The sequence below is a fragment of the Etheostoma spectabile genome, chromosome 18, assembly GCF_008692095.1.
Source record: "Etheostoma spectabile isolate EspeVRDwgs_2016 chromosome 18, UIUC_Espe_1.0, whole genome shotgun sequence".
NCBI lineage: Eukaryota > Metazoa > Chordata > Actinopteri > Perciformes > Percidae > Etheostoma > Etheostoma spectabile.
The window spans coordinates 21,899,455-21,916,697 of record NC_045750.1 but is presented as its reverse complement, the minus strand read 5'-3'; the positions used below and the strand labels follow the sequence as shown (position 1 = coordinate 21,916,697).

At 41.5% G+C, this 17,243-nt stretch overlaps 1 protein-coding gene across 3 annotated transcripts in view; it reads right to left on the bottom strand.

Annotated features, from left to right (window-relative positions):
* Positions 1-11,900: 11,900 nt before the first annotated feature.
* The window catches only part of fam49a (family with sequence similarity 49 member A), a 46,945-nt gene continuing 41,602 nt past the window's right edge, over positions 11,901-17,243 (bottom strand). For all 3 annotated transcript variants that reach the window (XM_032542870.1, XM_032542868.1, XM_032542869.1), the window contains 8 exons: positions 17,106-17,211; positions 16,834-16,970; positions 16,638-16,715; positions 15,713-15,829; positions 14,765-14,844; positions 14,354-14,480; positions 14,103-14,173; positions 11,901-13,396 (listed from right to left, as the gene is read on the bottom strand). In XM_032542870.1, the coding sequence (XP_032398761.1) occupies positions 13,333-13,396; positions 14,103-14,173; positions 14,354-14,480; positions 14,765-14,844; positions 15,713-15,829; positions 16,638-16,715; positions 16,834-16,970; positions 17,106-17,211 (780 nt within the window). In that variant the 3' untranslated portion in view covers positions 11,901-13,332. The remainder of the gene's footprint in view (positions 13,397-14,102; positions 14,174-14,353; positions 14,481-14,764; positions 14,845-15,712; positions 15,830-16,637; positions 16,716-16,833; positions 16,971-17,105; positions 17,212-17,243) is intronic.

Genomic DNA, 17,243 nt, shown 5'->3' with positions numbered 1-17,243 from the left:
CTCCATTCGCTGTATGCTGTATATATTATTATTTTGACAGAGCAGCCATATCGTTACCGCACATTTTGGATACTTTTCAGGAATTTACTCTCTGTCGGGGTATAAAATTAATTGGTCCAAATCGGCGCTCCTCCCATTAACCGGTTTTGATCCTGTCTGTGTTGCCCCAGTATATTCCAGTGGTTAAACAATTTAAATATTTGGGGGTTGACATTTCCCGTGTAGTTAATATTGCCAACTCAAATTTTCGGGTATTTATATAGAATTGAAGCGGATCTCATAGATGGTCTCACTTGCCAAATTCATTACTAGCACGGTGTCAAAGTCAAGATGGATATTCTACCACGCATAATTTCTTTTCTTCAATGCTGCCCTTACTACCCCCACTGATTACTGGAAGAGGATTCATTCCTTGGTTTCTAAATTTATCTGGGTGGGAAGCGGCCACGGGTGAAACTAACACAATTCAACGACATAAAACAGAGGGTGGCCTATCTGTGCCTATTTTAAACACTATTTTTGGTCATTTATACTAAGACCACCACAGATTGGATTAACACCAATTCTGACCCTTTTGGAAACCCATAGAACAGACCTAGCATCACCACATAGACTGGGGATCTGATTTACTCTGCTGTTCCTTTAAAACGGGCTAAGCGGCGCTTGGACCCATATGATTTTTTTCTTATCAACGTGGCTCACCTTTGAGAAGAAAATAAGATCTCATGTAAATGGCACCGGAATAGCCCGCTCTTTAATAACTATTCCTACTCACGGGGGGGGGGGGGGTGTCTTTTGCATCCCCGGTATGGAGCTCAGAGGTATACATGTTTTAGCCGATGTATGTAATGAAAATGGGCTCCGTGATTTTAATGATCTGAGACAGTCTTACCAATTGCCTGGAACATCTTTATTTCTGTATTTTCAACTACGTTCATCTATGAAAGCATATGGAGTACCATGGGCTTCTCGTCCTACTATCCACCCTTTGCACTCCATTTTACATAGTAGCAGTCGAAACAGAGGGGTGGTCTCCAAAATATATTCTTTTGTTCGGGATGCCTCTTACAAAACTCTCCCTATTTCACGTGTGTGGGCCAATGACCTACAACGTTACAATGAAAATGTCTCACTGGACTGGGATACCATTTGGTCCTCGATTGGCCTTGCTTCTAAGAATCCAAATCACCAACAGATTCATTTCAACTATATCTATAGGACCTACCTCACTCCCAGGAAGAACTTTCTTATGAAACGCTTAACTTCTCCAATTTGTACCCTCTGTTCAGATGGCTGTATAGGTTCATACATGCATATGTACTGGGAATGTAAGGATGTGAAGCCTTTTTGGGGGGAGGTATGTGCCACTTTATCTATTGTTGTGGATTATATTGTACCGTGTTCTCCTGCTGTCCTGCTCTTGAATGACACTTCCTCACTAAAGATGACATGTTGTAAAAAGCGTATGCTCTTAACAGGCATCACCGCGGCCAAGAAAATGCTAGCTCTACGCTGGAAGCCTCCACATGCAATTACAATCCTCAATGGATTAACACTTACATAGACGTAGTTGAGATGGAGCTGTCAGTGGCAAGAATGCACAGTGCCGGGCCCGATACTATCTCAGCGTGGCATTCAGTGGTTGATAAAGTTAAGAATTTGCTGTAACTCAATATCTGTATTTACATGGTTGGTTTTGTGGTCTGTTTATGGCCATAAATTGGGTAGAGATCCAGGTATGAGGGATTGGGAGGGGGGGGGGGGTCGCTATTGTGTTGATTTGTTATATGTGTATGTGTGTGTATGTATGCATATGTATGTGAATGTTAATATTTTATATGTATATATGTGTGTATGCATGTATGTGTGTATATATATATATATATATATATATATATAATTTCTTTTTTTTTTTCTTTTTTTTTATGTATGTGATTGTTGTATTTAGTTTGTTTTTGATGGTGATAAGCCGACATGTATTTGGAAGAAAATAAAAAAGTTGTTCACAAAAAAAAAAAAAATCTGCTGTAGTTTTGCCGTCTCCGACGATGGCGATGAGTCACTTCATGTCTTGTGTGTGTGTGAAGCAGGAACAGTCCAGGGCTGAGCCTGGAACAGCTGGTACCTGGGAGCAATAGAAATAGTCCCTGCATTAGTCAGGTTTCCACTTTAGCTTCACATTGCTAAATCACTATATGGAGGAATATGATTTGGTCACAGTTCCAATGCTGTGATTTCTTGTAGTTCTGATGGTTCCTTCTACACCTTCACTCAATAGTCTGTGATATAGCAGGGATAAGTTGTTTAGCCCGGTGGAAAGTCTTTTTGTTCGACAGGGCCCCGCGGGCCGGTCACAGACTGATGGTGCCATGGGGGCGGGACTAGAAGGGGGGGCACGGGTACTGCTGGATAGCACATGCTGCACATTTTAAATGGTCAATTCACTCATTATCAAGAAATCCACAGATCACACTGAGAACACATTTTTTGATTGGGACCATTCAATAGAAAAAAATCCTAATTAAAGCTCCTCATTTCAGTTACTGGTCCATTTTATTTCCCTTTGTAGACGCATTTGAGACTGCAAAAACAAATTTCCTACCAGGTAACTATTGAAATTGAGTAATTAAATAATAAATAAAGGTCTGTTTTTTACACAGTTAAATTTACTTTTTAAGTCAGTACAGAAATTATAATCAAAACGTTAAGAAGGTGATCGCATCATACACTAAGATGCTGTCATTAGCAAATACTTTATTTAGCCTATTAGATTCTATCATTTTGGATAAAATACAGACTTTTTTTTTTACAGCAAACACATGTTAAAGCAAGAGGTGTCACTAATGTCGGACTCTGTTCCACTAAAAGTGGTCCCTTAACATCTGGACTTTTCCTGCTATGATGTCAAAACATCTGCCAGGAAAACGGTCTGATGCCTGCAGAGAAGATGATTTGGTGTTTGGCTGCAGACAAATGAACAGTGCATTTTACTTTCCGAACATTCAGCCCAATGGAAATACATCAGCAATATTAAACTAATCTAATTTTGTATTTTGTGAAATAGATAATTAGATGCAGCCTACAATAACTTGTAATGCTTTGCTTAATATATATACTGTTGTATATATATTTTTTTATTTTCTATCTATCTATCTATCTATTCTATCTATCATCATTACACTATCATCAAAAGTTTGGGGTCACTTAAAATTTCCATTGCACTCCATTATAGACAGGATACCAGCTGAGATCAGTTGCGTTGCTTTTTTTAACCAGGCCAGCAGTTTTCAGATTACATTATGTCCTTGCATAATTGCCAAAAGGGTTCTCCAATGTTGTTCTAGTTGTTTTTCAAAATGATATTAGATTAGTAAACAAAATGAGCTTTTGGAACATTGGATGAATGGTTGCTGATAATGGGCAATGTAGATATTGCATTAAATATCAGCCACCCACGCAGTCAGCTGGTATCTGTCTACAATGGAGTGGTATGGAAATTTTGAAGTGACCCCAACCTTTGCCACACACACACACTCAGGAGTCAGTAACTGACTAACATTTCTAATAGGATCTCTAACTGCTCAGAGAACCAGTGACAGTTAGTCCTGAATGTTTCTTGCTGTGTGGTTGCATCACATTCGGTGCGGAGGAGGGGAGCAGCGGGGATTCTTACTGGAGCGCTTCGGTGTGTTCGTTGGCCGCCCGGAGCGCCTCCACGCTCAGCCGGCACCGCCGCCTCACCGGGCCCGGACGGATCCCAGCATTCCACTGGGCCAGGCGCAGCATGCTCTTGGTGGTCTCCTTTGACGGGGGGCTCGGGACTGCGAGCAGCCAAGAAGGTCGAGATTGGGTCTCATGAGGAGGAGGAGGAGGAGAGGAGGAGGATGCTGGGGTCTGCAGTTGGAGCTGAGGAACATCTGAAGCAAGAAAAAGACACAAGGTTCTCAGTCTAAGTCAGTGACTATTAAATAATCGTCAACTAATTTGATAATCGATTAATCGTCTATAATGAAATGATCTATTCCAGCTTCTTATGTTAACCAGTTTGAGTCATTTATTAATTAAAAAATAAATAAATTCTATAATTGTAGCTTGTTATGTGAATACTTCTGGTTTCTTCACTCTTCTGTGACAGTGAAGTGAATGTCTTTTGAGTTGTGACAAAACGAGACATCTGATGAAATGTTTCTGGACTTGGGAAACACTGATCCACGTTTTTTTGTCATTTTTTGACATAAAAAGCAAACAACTAATCCATTATCGGAACATAATTGAACAATTAATGGTTCTTTAGTTTCTCAGAGAACGGGGTTACTTTAATAACCAAAGGTTTAGAAAAATTGAAATTCAACACTGATGTACAAGGATTTCGCCAAAGCCAGAATATTAAACTCCACAGTGTCCTCTAACTCACCCTCTCACCCCCATCACGCATCATTTGGCTCCCCCCCTCACCGCCCTCTATCCCCTCCCTCCGTGAACCCATCATTAACATGCTATCCTGTGTAAGCGATGCTCCATAATGCTATGCCTGCTGGCTCACAGTCTCCAGAGGATCCCCCCCACCCCCCCCGACTCAGACATAGAGTACAGTCACAGCGGGGCCATGGCAGCAGTGATGGATGCAGTGACTTTACCAGCGATTTGGCCTTGCGTATTTTATATTGTGCCGCAGACACCGTTTCTGGCTCCTGTCGTCTGGCTGGGACGTGTTGCCGCGGCGGCCGTGGGCCTCTGCAGAGAGAGACAGAGAGACAGAGAGCGAGGCAGTGAGCAAGGGTGAGCAGCATGTTTTTCATCTTGGCTTTGGACTTATCTGCAGACGTCGGGGTCAAAGACTACAACGTGCCTTGACCCTCTGCAGATAACGAACAGAAGAAAGCTTGAGAAGATGAATCATATGTTTTCTTCTCGCTCCCGGTGCTCCTGATTTGGCGGTTGCGGGTGGCCCAGCCTCCTATATTTATATTATACATAATATTCATATGGTGATGGAGTCTAATCGCAAAAGACTTTGTACATTTATTGAGCTGTACAATAAACCTTATTGCATATCTGCAAACTGTCTCTCCTATTATGTAATGTTCCTCATCAATCCTATTAATTACATGAAGTTTTGTTTGCCTTACATGGTAAATTTATTCTTCCTTTAATTTGACCACTTGTCACGCCCCCCCCCCCCCCGTCTTACGCTCTTCACACTGGGCTCCAGGTTGTCCGGTAGTTGAAGCGTAGTGTGTCTGTAGGACGTCTTTCGGAATCTTTCCATGTGGCGGTGTAGTCGTCTGCTTCTCCTTTCTGAACCCCGTCCTGGAGGTGCCTCCACGTGTCTGGGTATTGGTGGGGGTGGTGGCTGCTCGTCGCTGACTACGCCGGTTCGGACAGAGCTCCATGTCTGCTGCTGATGGCTGATAGTGCGTTAACCTCAGACTGCTGCTGGGATGAGAATAAACTTGTATTGTATTATTTCTTCTGAACAAGTGCAGCATATGCAAGCAGATCCGGCCCTTGGCATAGGCTGTAGGGAAATGCTAGGGTGTACAGATGAGTTAGAGATAGAAAAATGTGCCAAAATTTAAAAAAATACTTAAAGAACTTCAAAAGCATCAGAAAACGCAAAAGAACATTAAAAGAATGTCAAAAAGATATCAAAGCATTGAGAAAGCCATAAAATGTCAAAAAGTTAGCCTACAAAACCTAAAAACATACAAAGAAAATGGCGAAACGACAAAAAAATTGAAAAGAACGTCAAAAGAAACGTCAGAAAAAATGTGACTAAAATCAAAGAAATGCCAAAAACGTCACATAAGCGACAGAAACAGCTGAAATCTAGCCCAGGGCACCAAATTGGTTTCACAGCTCTCAGTCTTTGAGATGGTGACATGTTTGCGACTGAGCTGATTGTGGATCTGGTCTCCTGACCTGCAGCGCGGTGACTCGCAGCTCCTGCACCGTGTGGACGTAGAGTCCCTTCCAGACGGCCTGCTCCGCGGGTCGGGGAGAAGTTGATGCACCAGCCGAGCCCACGCACTTTGGCATCCACAGCTGGTCCAGTTCCACTATGCTCCTCCAGATCCAGCTCACCTGGTAAAAACACCAGAGTGAGTGGGTTGGACAGGCCAGAATTCTCCACTGCTCTTAATAAGGATCACACATTGTATAGTGAAAACAGAAGATGGCTGTAGTGAAGATCCCTATTTTCTCTGATTTTGGCACTCACCTACCTCACTTCCTTTCCTCGCCTTTCTTCATCCTGATTTTATGCTTCCACCTAATTACCTGATTGCTTCACTTGGTCACTCACTCTCTTTCACTCTAGCCGTACGTTCACACCGCCACCGACTTGAGCGTCTAAAGTTACCGGAAGTCATTCATTTTCAATGGAAGCCGGCTTCTCTCAGCTGCAAATCTGTTGCGCTGCGTTTCGGCGTTTTGAGCGTGTTGAGCGTCAATCATGACCGTTAATATTATCAATATAAACGGTCTATGGCGTCAATCAGAAAGTTGAAATTTTTCAACTAGACTGACGCGGTTCAGCGGCAAGCAGCGGCTAACGCCAGCCGCCAATCGGAATGTAGACGTTTCGCGCTGGCGATCCTGGAGAAGCATACGATGTAATCTTTCGTTCCTACCAAAACATTTATTCTAAAGACAGCTCATATCGCCTTGCTGGGTTACCTTTTGTTTATAATATAACGTTGTTTGTACATAGGAACAAGGTCACTAGGTTAGTCTGGCGGCTGCTCGCTCTGCCTGCACGCCGCTATGGCTCAGCGGCTAACGAGCGAGCTAACTGCTAACAGACTCCTTTGCGACCACTAATACAACTTCTGTCATTTATATGTAATTTATAAAGGTTTCTAGTTTCAGTGTATTGGCCGTGGCTGCGTGTGCTTCTCCCGGTCAACAGAAAAACGCCGCCACGTCAGAGCGGCCATAGCGTCACAAAGCTTCCCGTACTTTTTGACAAGCGTCCATGGCGTGGCGGTGGCGGTGGCGGTGTGTAGTACGGTAAGTGGGGCAGAAGATGACCGTATTTTGCACTCGTAACACAACCATCTACCCGTGAAAGTCAAACCCCTAACTTGCTACCGTGAACTCTACCAATCGTTGTACTCCAGTTCCAGTTTTTAGACGTCACACTATGTATGGCTATATTGCTTTTCTTAGTCTTAACGACTACTCAAAGCTTTTACACGTACAGGAACCATTCAGCAATCACACACTCACACTCATTTACACTCCGATGGTCAGCCTCGGGACAACTTGGGGTTCAGTATCATGGGTCAGCAGGGCCAGGATCAAACCGCCAACCTCTGATTGCAGGCGGCTGTTCTACAGCATTAACAGGCGACCCCGGTTGATTTGTATACGACACCGGTGATTAACAGCGAGATAAACAAATAAATACACATAAATAGGCAATTTAAAGTACTTACGCACATTGTATCAAAACAATACAAGTACAATTGTGTACTACTACCGTTTATTAAATGAAGCCCAAAATATGCTAGAAATTGCTAGTATCAGCTAGCGCTAGCTAACGCAGCTTTGGATAATCCTAGCTAGAGGGGTTTGTCGTGACTTTGCCTGGAACGCTACCAAGTGGTCGGAGTCATGACTTGAAGTCGTATATTATGGGCTAACGCAGCATAATTCTTAATCAACTCTTTAACTGACAGCAATATTTGTCCTTGTGAGAAATTTGCCTATTTTTCCACCAGCTTGTTTTTGTTGTTGTAGTCCTTAGCATTTTTTAGTGGAAATAAACCTTTAAAGAACAACATTTCACTCCAAATTAAGCTTTTTCTTCCACAGACAGCACTTTTTCTCAAACGCCTAAAGCGGCTCACCCACCTCCCTTTTGAAATTCCTCTATTGATCACTGACTGAGAATGCCAGCCCACTATTATATTTTAAGCATCTTTTGGGGGTATTTTCAGCCTTTGTTTTTGCCATGATAGCTGAAGTCATGAAAGGGGAGAGAGGGGGATGACATGCAACAAAGGCCGCAGGTCGAGTCAAACCCGGGCCTGCTCGCGTCGAGGAGTAAACCTCACACATGGGCGCCCGGGTCCTCCGGAAATACCCATGAGTAGCACCAAAACACTGGGCACCAGCCCATTTTTCTATGTGTGCTGACCAATCAGGGCCAATCAGGCCTTTTCAGAAGGCTGGCAAGACCTCGACAGACATCATCTCATAGGCTGCATCTCATCCTTTTTCAATAACTTCTCGACTCCTCGTCCTCAGCTGAACCGGAACTTGTCTGTCCCTCCGCCAAGCTATCGAGATCAAGAAGGGATCATCGAGGAACATAGGCGAGGAGGAGCTGCTGAAGGAGTTGCTCTACAACACAGTTGCTCCTTGCCTCTCTTGCAATTCATGGGCTGTGAGATCAGATATAGCCCTAATTGCCTCCTTGAGTCCTCCACTTGCCTCCTTTCCTGGCGTCTAGTCCTCCCCAATCACGGAAGGGGAAAGGCAACGAGCAAATGGTTTTTAGAGGGATGAGACGTCCTTTCCTGAAGCGTCACATAAATATGTCACCTGTCTTGGCGTAGTTAGCAACTCCTTCAGCTGCACAGCTTCCAGAAAGGCTGCTCTCGTGCATCCTCGCCTAGAGCCCTCGATGATCCCTCCAGACAACCAAGGTCAGAGACAGAAAATAAGGGCCGTTGACATGAGGTAAATGCAACCGTGCTCACATACCCACATGTTCTGTGTTGCTCAACGCTGGACTACTTCTGGACTTCTGTCGTTAACACTATATCGGTTTCTGGGACAATCAATCTCCCCATGCTCTGTAACTGGCTTAATACTTGGTATATACCTGAGTCAGCCATCTAACTAATCTAAGCACAATCTCATAGCATTGAGGCTCTTACTCTCGTCGCTAACGATAATTCTGATCAAAGGGAGTGTGAAGTATTATTGAAAGTTACGGGGGAAATTATCGGGTGCTGGCGGATTTTCTGGGCAAGGGGCTCTAATGACAGTATAAAGAGAAAAGGACTAAATAACTACAGCAAGATTTTGAATACGAATATTTTAATAGGAAATTTCACATGGAGTGCATTCTCTTTGCAAGCTATTGTGTGAACACTTCATTGGATGGAGATTAGAAGAGAGATGAAAATTATGATGATTTGACATTATTATGACATTGTGTGAAACAAAAGGCAGAAATGACTGCAGGGTCTAAATCATTTGAAACTTTACCGAACTTAAACCTCCCCATGGCTTTACACTGAAGGAAAAAAAAAAAATCACTTATGAATAAGAAATGTTTTAAGGAGACAGTATTTTACAGCTACAGTGGCTTGAGAAAGTTTACACACCCATGCTAAAGTTGATTAAATAGAGGAATAAAAAAAAAATCTTTTGGAAAGTGATCTTAATGCCTTAATTAAAAACAATTAGGAAAATCCAACCTTTTAAGGAATTTTCTATTAATTTCTATTAAAAATATACATTTTCCAAGAGATTGGCCTGGTGTTATTTCAGTTAGCTTAATAGCTGGTTTCATTTGCATTGAGAGATGATCCTATGGAAAGTTCCCCATGCCTATCTCCATGTGTGATGAAGGGTATGTGATGATGTGGGGGGGGGGGGTATTTTAATTCCAAAGGCCAATGGAACTTTATCAGGATGCATAGTATCCTGGATCCATGAAATAACTGGCCTTAAAAAAATAAAAATGGGCCTGCTTCTTTTGGAAATTTAACATAGGAGGGTGTATGTGTATAAGAACATTTGTGTATTCAAAATACATTATTCATTCACAAAAAATCTGAACCTCATTTCTTTTAATCAAGGCATTAAGATCAATTTCTGATTTTTCTTCTTTTTTTTTTTTTAAATCAACTTTAGCACGGGTGTGAAGCTTTCTCAAGCCACTGCGCGTATAAAAAAAAAGTTAGAAGCCCGATAGTTCTAATAGGACAGCATCCTAAATATTTAAACCCTTCTGTGATTTTTTTTAATAAAGGTTTATAGATGTAATTCTTACACGCTAGCAGTGCTGTTTGTGTCTTGTTTACGCTCTCATGGCCCCCCCCCCCATCCCCCCAGTCATCTGATTCAAGGCTGAACATTGAATATACACCCCACTTTGTTTCGGTAAAACTCCAGTGTACCTTTCACCGTTGCAATAAATAAATCAGTATATAATAACACATAGTTTTCTGATATGGAGATAACCGTACTTGTGTGGCTATTGACGCAAATAAAAGACTCAAGTATTTTCATTTTAACAGCCACTGACTATTGCATGTTGAAATATTTTACTTTAAAAACCATGTATCTGATTGTCTTTATTCCGAATTGTATTTAAAATAAAACCATGAAATGTCTTAATATGCAATTTCAAAAGTGGTCACAAATTCAGATCTAAAAATTCCTGTTTCAGAATAAAAACAAAGGTTCAGGTTGCTCAAATTCAGATCTCAAAATTCAAATTGAAAAAAAAATTCAAATCAAACATCAGTCAAATTCAATTGGTTGAATTCAGACTTCAGTCAATTCAAGTTGACATGATTCACGTTATAGCATATTCAGTGTCTGTTAAAATTAAAATACACTGTCTCATTTGCTTCCATATGTCTCAAAGATTGCAAATAAGAAAAGCAAAGGAAACCGACAGACTGAATAAGAAATGTACCACCTTTATTATCCAATCCACAAATACAGTCTGCCATACAAAGCCAAAGCAATGTATATAACCAGTGAGTCTGAAAAATATCCAAAAATATTAAACAATTACTGTCAGTTCAAGACAAACTGATTTTGTCTCAGTATTCAAAACATCATCCGACATTCAACACACCGTAGCAAAGAGGGAAGCTTTGATCCATCATGATCATTTCTTTTTACCAGTCGAATATGAAATATCAGTATCACACGTAGGCCTCACTCAATGCATATAAAACATTGTATTTAAAGTATAGCACGCACGCACACACACACGTATATATTACTAAATACAGGAGAATCAAAACCATAAACAGACCTAAATGAACAGTGAACCAGGCTGACATTAATGAACTGAATGTTAACATGTTAGTCAAAGTGTATGGATCAGTGTGTGCGCGTATGAAATCAAATTAAAGTCTAAATAATCTTTACAGGTTTCACAGGTTAAGTCCTAAGATTTATCAGCTCGTGCAAGTCTTGAAGGCGATGTGATAAGCCCGAGACAGTTCCACGTTCTAAGATCACATGGAGGATGATTGTGTGTTGAAGTCCTAAAAGTTGTTATGAAAGTGTGTTAGAATGTAATATTGAATTCTGCAGTTATTCTCTGGAAAAGTGGAAGGTTTGGTGAAAGTTTTACCCAAAATAAAAAGCGTCGTCACAACAGATCTGTGTTTATTAGTTGCATCCTTCATACACACTTCATTTTACACAGTACCAATGAACCGTAATTCCACTTAAAGCAACAGTCATGGATGATGGGATTGTCCGATCTGGTGAGTAGGTTAGTTGGAGTATGTTGGAAGCTCTGCTGATTACCCATATTGTGATATTAATAGAGTGAGCCAGGATATCAGTAATACACAATAGATTCCCATATTATCAGTGACAATGATCATACTCCCAAAACATGGCAATTTTGAAAGTCATCAACTTTTCCCTTCAGCAGTCCAAGGCACATTTTTTGGAGTGTACATTATTTCAATCGGTCAATTCTCAGGCTTTAATTGGTTCTGGGTGTAGCTTGATGTGCAGTAAAACTCAAATATGGTTTTGAACATCAAATTATTAAAGAGAGCTAGAGGGTCTCCCCCAGGGATTACAGGTGAATCATAATAATCCAACTCAGTGGTCACTATTTTTTTTTTCTTCCATTAGGGCCACACTGATAGGGCAAAGCCAATAGGAGAGCCACTTGTAAAGCATCATAAGTTCCATCCAGTCATAAATGGCATGTCTGCTTATCAATTTGTCATCCTTAAACATACAATATGCCATTTTTCTATATTAGTCCACTGTGGGTCTGCCCATCCAAGAGCACGTTCAGTGTGAAGAGCTGGACAGACCTCCAGAACTGGGGCAGTGTTATGGATGGAAGGGCAGAGCAAGGTTAAATATCTTTTTTAGACTATATTTCCATCTTGCAACTCTATTTTGGGGTATTCTTTTTTTTTTTTTTAAATAACTAGAATAGAGCAGACGTAGACATTTGTTACAGCCCTTTTTGTTTTTAATGGTTTTATGGAATAGCTGTATTGACCGTGATCATATCACTGTTTTATTTCCTGCCATGCGAGCCACAAATTAAAGCTTAGCAAGCTGCGCAATGAGTAACAAGAGAAGAGATCAAAAATAAGCTCTCTTTTTAGGAACATTTTCAGATAAGAATCACAAGTCATTTATTCAGAAGGACGTTTTTGGCCTCTTTTAGAGAAATGCATTTTTCTGTTTAATACAAACACGAGTCATAAAACACGGCAGAATATCACTCAGAACATTGCCAGATCATTAAATACATTTGATTGGTTGATTTGATTTTCATTATCACCTCCGCACAAGCACACCTCGACATACTGGAGCTTCCTGGATGTGCAGAGTGGGTTTTGTGTTCACAGTGGATTTATTTCAACAGTTGAACAAGATTGGAGTTTGAAAAGAGACAAAGACAACAGCTGACTACGAAAACACAAAACACTCCGAAGCTTTTCAGCGAAACGTACAACAAACCAATCGATCCCTTATCTGCTTTAATGTTCAGCCATTCATGGCAACACACACACACACACACGCACACACACACGTCCATCTGAACATGAACTGATTTCTGTCATCACATCTCATTCTTCTGTAGCTCAAAAGACAGAAACGACTTCACTTGTTTTAATACATGTTGACACAAACGGTCGCTGTGATAGAAATGAGAAGCAATTTAAAAATGTTCACTTTCAAAAAAAAAACACAAAAAAATGGTTTATTCTGCTTCAGAAAACCAAGGTGAATTTGACTAAACGCTGTACACAAAACTCATTCCATTGTCGAATAAAAGGATTGGGATGGAGATTTTTTTTCAGAGCACCGCTTGCAACGCTCAGTTATATAAGGCTGAAAGGTATCCATCACTGGTTGATTGACAGCTGTTAAGAGTAGAGGCAATTCATGTGATGCTTTCGTATTGTTTTTTTGCAAAGTAGAAGGTACATGTTCTGCAATAGCTTGGAGGGGAATGACTATGCCATAACACACAAGTATGAACATCGAGTCTTTTTAAATAATGTAAACATATACATCTTATTTGTGAGGTCAGAGCATTGAGCCTCTTATTTATATAGATATATAAAAAAACAAACAGAGCAAACATTACTGGAGCATCGTCCGGATGTTCTTCGGAGTGGACTCGTCGTTCAGGTGTTTCGTGGTGAATCTGAGGAGATAGAAACATTACGGTGTATGTTAGAGGGACTCTGCACAGTGAAGATCAGACTGCCTTGTTCAGATCTGAAATGAAGACATTCAACATCTGTATGGCCTATTTCTCGCTTCAAATGTTTTCAGAAACATGGTTCAGTGAACTATTTTTGTAAAATATGACATTGTACTCCATCCATGACAGTGGTTTGAAATTCTCGAGCAGCCACACCCACGTGACACGTTCGCCCAATCGGCTGCAAGTCGGGCGTGGAGCATCACCCATGGATGTGTGACGTCGCGACACCACGCCTCAGTTGTGTTGCAAAAATGGATCAGCACCGGAAGGACCCTCATCTCTTCTGGCACTACATTAGAGCCGTGTGCACATGCTACAGGATGTCAATTTGAAGCCTAGTCAGTGTGATGTACGGAGTGGTCACAGAATGAAGACAACTGTTCTGTGGAGCAACACTCGAGTAACGCATGACGTCATGCTAGTGAACGACTAACTTGTCAGACCAACCCACATGGAACACATTAGTGGAATACATTAGAAAATACATTGACTGAAATACACAACTTCCCACAACTTCCCTGGAAAGAAGGAATATAACGTGTTTTTCAGACTAGTGGATCGGACTGCTGGCAATATCAGTATCTGATGTTTAATGAAAGTCGCCCAGAAATACGCCCCCCCCCACAATGCAAAATGAACCTACTTAAGGGCATTCAGGAGGCCTTCCACGTTGTCTGCCGGCTGGTCCTTGAGAACCTTTATGCAGCCTTTCATCTGAGGAGAAAGCAACAGAGTTGCATCACCAAACACATCCATGCTGTTACATAAGAGCTTTACTTTACTACTTTCACAGTAATTTTTGGATTAGTCTAATCATTGTTTTTAGAAGAAAGCACTGCAAAATATACCTTTAAATTGGGTAAAGGTATAAAGGTGTGTGTGTGTATGTCTTACGTCTATCTTGGAGGACTTGTTGAAGGCGCCGTTGGGGTGGACGTGGTCATAAAGAATGATGACTCCGACCATGACCCTCATGCAAAACAAGAGTGTGTCCTCGCTGCTGAAACGACTCGAATATTCCCTAAACACACGGAGAGAGGGAGGAAGAGGATTAGAAAGAAAAGAGTTATGGAATGCGAATGATTTGTCTTTAGTAAGAAGAAATTGCCTGAACTAAGAGCCACTGTTGCTTGTTTTTAAATAATCAGTATTGACACGTTGGTTATATTATTTTAATGGTGGACGAATACATGTGCACATGTGGGCCATGAGACTGAGTGAAGGACTGTGACCTGAATGCGTATAACCAATCAAGGTTGCCGTGTGTGTGTGTGTGTGTGTGTGTGTGTGTGTATCAGGACTTACGGTGTCTCCAGCATGACTTTACAGACGCTGGCCATGGTGCTCAGACAGTCTGTCGTGTTCTCCAGTGGAAGAGTCTTGTTCTACACAAGACGGAGACAAAACACACACACACAACAATGAGATGTTCGTTGATTCCTCTGATTTTAAACTAAAAAAAAAAAAAAACTCAATGAAGACATGAATTGTTACAACATTATGATGTGGTTTCTGACAGGACAAATCCTTTTACAAGTTAGATCAGGTGGGTAATATTTGTACAGTTGGACTTTGTCATCCAAGAATTCAGAGTGCATCACTATAGTAGGAGCTGTGTTAGAACCACAGCAGGACGGACATGGATGCAACAAACGTTGGTTTCTCTTAAATTATTAAAGGAGAAATCTCGCTCATTTTCAGGTTCATACTTGTATTTTACTAGAATAGGTTTACCTTCTCTAATGTTAAAAAAAACAAAACACATTGTTTTCTCATAATGGGCGTGTCGGAATATACCTGTATGTGTGAATCGCTCCGTCTTAGCGCCTGTCTATTTAAGTTGCCCTCTTGTAAAGCCCATTATGAGAAAAAACAATGTGCTTTCATTTCAAATATGGCACACCTTTGCAAAGGTAGTTCTCGACTCAAGCGGGTGGGTGGAGATACTCAAATGAGAGCGGTTTATTTTAATGAGCCTGCATGTGACACAAATCTGAATGGCTGGTTGAATCCCATGTTTTCTGAACCGAGCAGTCCACAAACAACTGACTGGGTTGTCTTATTTCACAGTTTGAGGTTTGGAAGGCACTCCAGATAGCCAAATGTACGTGCATTAGCACTGAAAAAGCGAGTTTTCATAATTATATTCCTTCAAGTGTGAGAAGAGATTTGCTGAGTTAGAAGACAGTGACTTTGTGGCGAGATTGTTGCTCTCACTCGTTACAAAAAGTAAGGCAGCGTCATCCCTCTCACCTCTGTCACAAAGCTTGTGGTTGCGTTGCTGAGTGTTTTCAGCATGGGCGTGGCTTCGGCGTAGAACAGAGACATCCTGTTGGCCATCTCGTTGTTGACTTCCCTCTCAATGTCCAACTGGAGGAGCACAAACAATCAGCACAGACAAACAGGAGAGTCAGGTAGGAGGGTTCATTCTGTCCCAGGTTTTCTTAATTTTCCAATGCACCAGCATCTCCCTCATATTTATTGTAATGTACAGAGTAGTAATAACTAGGGTTGGGCACCAAAACCTGGTTCCACTATACATGAACGGTACGGTGTTTATGAACTTTCTTTTTAATAAACTGTTTGTACACTTCTCAATGCTTTGGTTTACATGTATGAACCCTCGTTATGCTACAGTTGATGTGTGGTGCTATTTTGAGCCTTGATAGTGGTATAATATAGAGATTTCTTTTTACTTTTTCCATGCCCTGACATCTGGCATTGCTAATAAAATAGTCTAGATTAAGGTGACTTTGCAGCTCACACCCAGGTGGCGGAGCAAAAACTTCACTTTTGCCAAAAGCAGTGTGGGTTTGAGGAATGACGTACATCAATTGTCTGTGTGACTGAAGCGTGCAGCTACTGATAGCTGTAGGCGTCAGTAGAGAACGTAAATAAAAAGGCCGCTTGTGCAACACAGCCTTGTAAAAGAAAAATATACCAGTTTGTTTTTGTTGGCGTTTGTAGACCCTGGGCTGTCTACAGAGACTGTTCTTTACAGTGTATTCTGGGGCCAGGCAACTAGCGCATAGTGAGGAGCTGTATGTGACATCTCTTTGAGCAACTTTAAGATTGTTTCCTCTTGTATGTGGATCCAAAACCCCCAGAATACAAATGGCTGTGAGCATAGTGCCAGCTAAGGAAGATCTTTATATATTACAACTATTTGACCACTCACATTCATGTTGTTTATCCGGTTTCGACTGATGGTTCTTCTGTAGTAGCTGAAGTCATTCTGGATTGCAGGAATTCTCATCTGATGGAACACAAGAAAACAGTCAGCGCTCGGACAAAAACACCTTGAGCGCCACGTAATAAACAGTACTGCTGAGTAATGAGGATAGAGGGACTGAAGCACAATGTTTCCAGCAGACCTTGAGCTCATCGAAGCGCAGGGTGAAGTGAAGGATCTCAGCGAACTGTTTGGCCAGCGCCTGCTCTCTCTCCAGGTGCTGAGTGGGCGTGAAGGGCGCACAGGTCAGGCACTCCAACAAGTTCTGCAGAGCCTCCTCTGCGCGCGCACACACACACACACACACGCACACGCACAGAGAGTGATGAAATTACAAAGCTTTGATTCTGACCCATTTAAAAAATGATGAAAGATGAGAAGATAAGGACATTTTGCTGTACACTGTGACCATACCTAGCCTGAGAGAGAAACTGTAGAACTTCTTGAGTTTGATGACCAGGGGGCAGACTGAGTTCCAGGCTCGCTCCTGCAGCGTGAAGTCACTGGGGTTTTGAATGGCCTGGAAGGAAATAATAATTAAAAAAAAAAAAA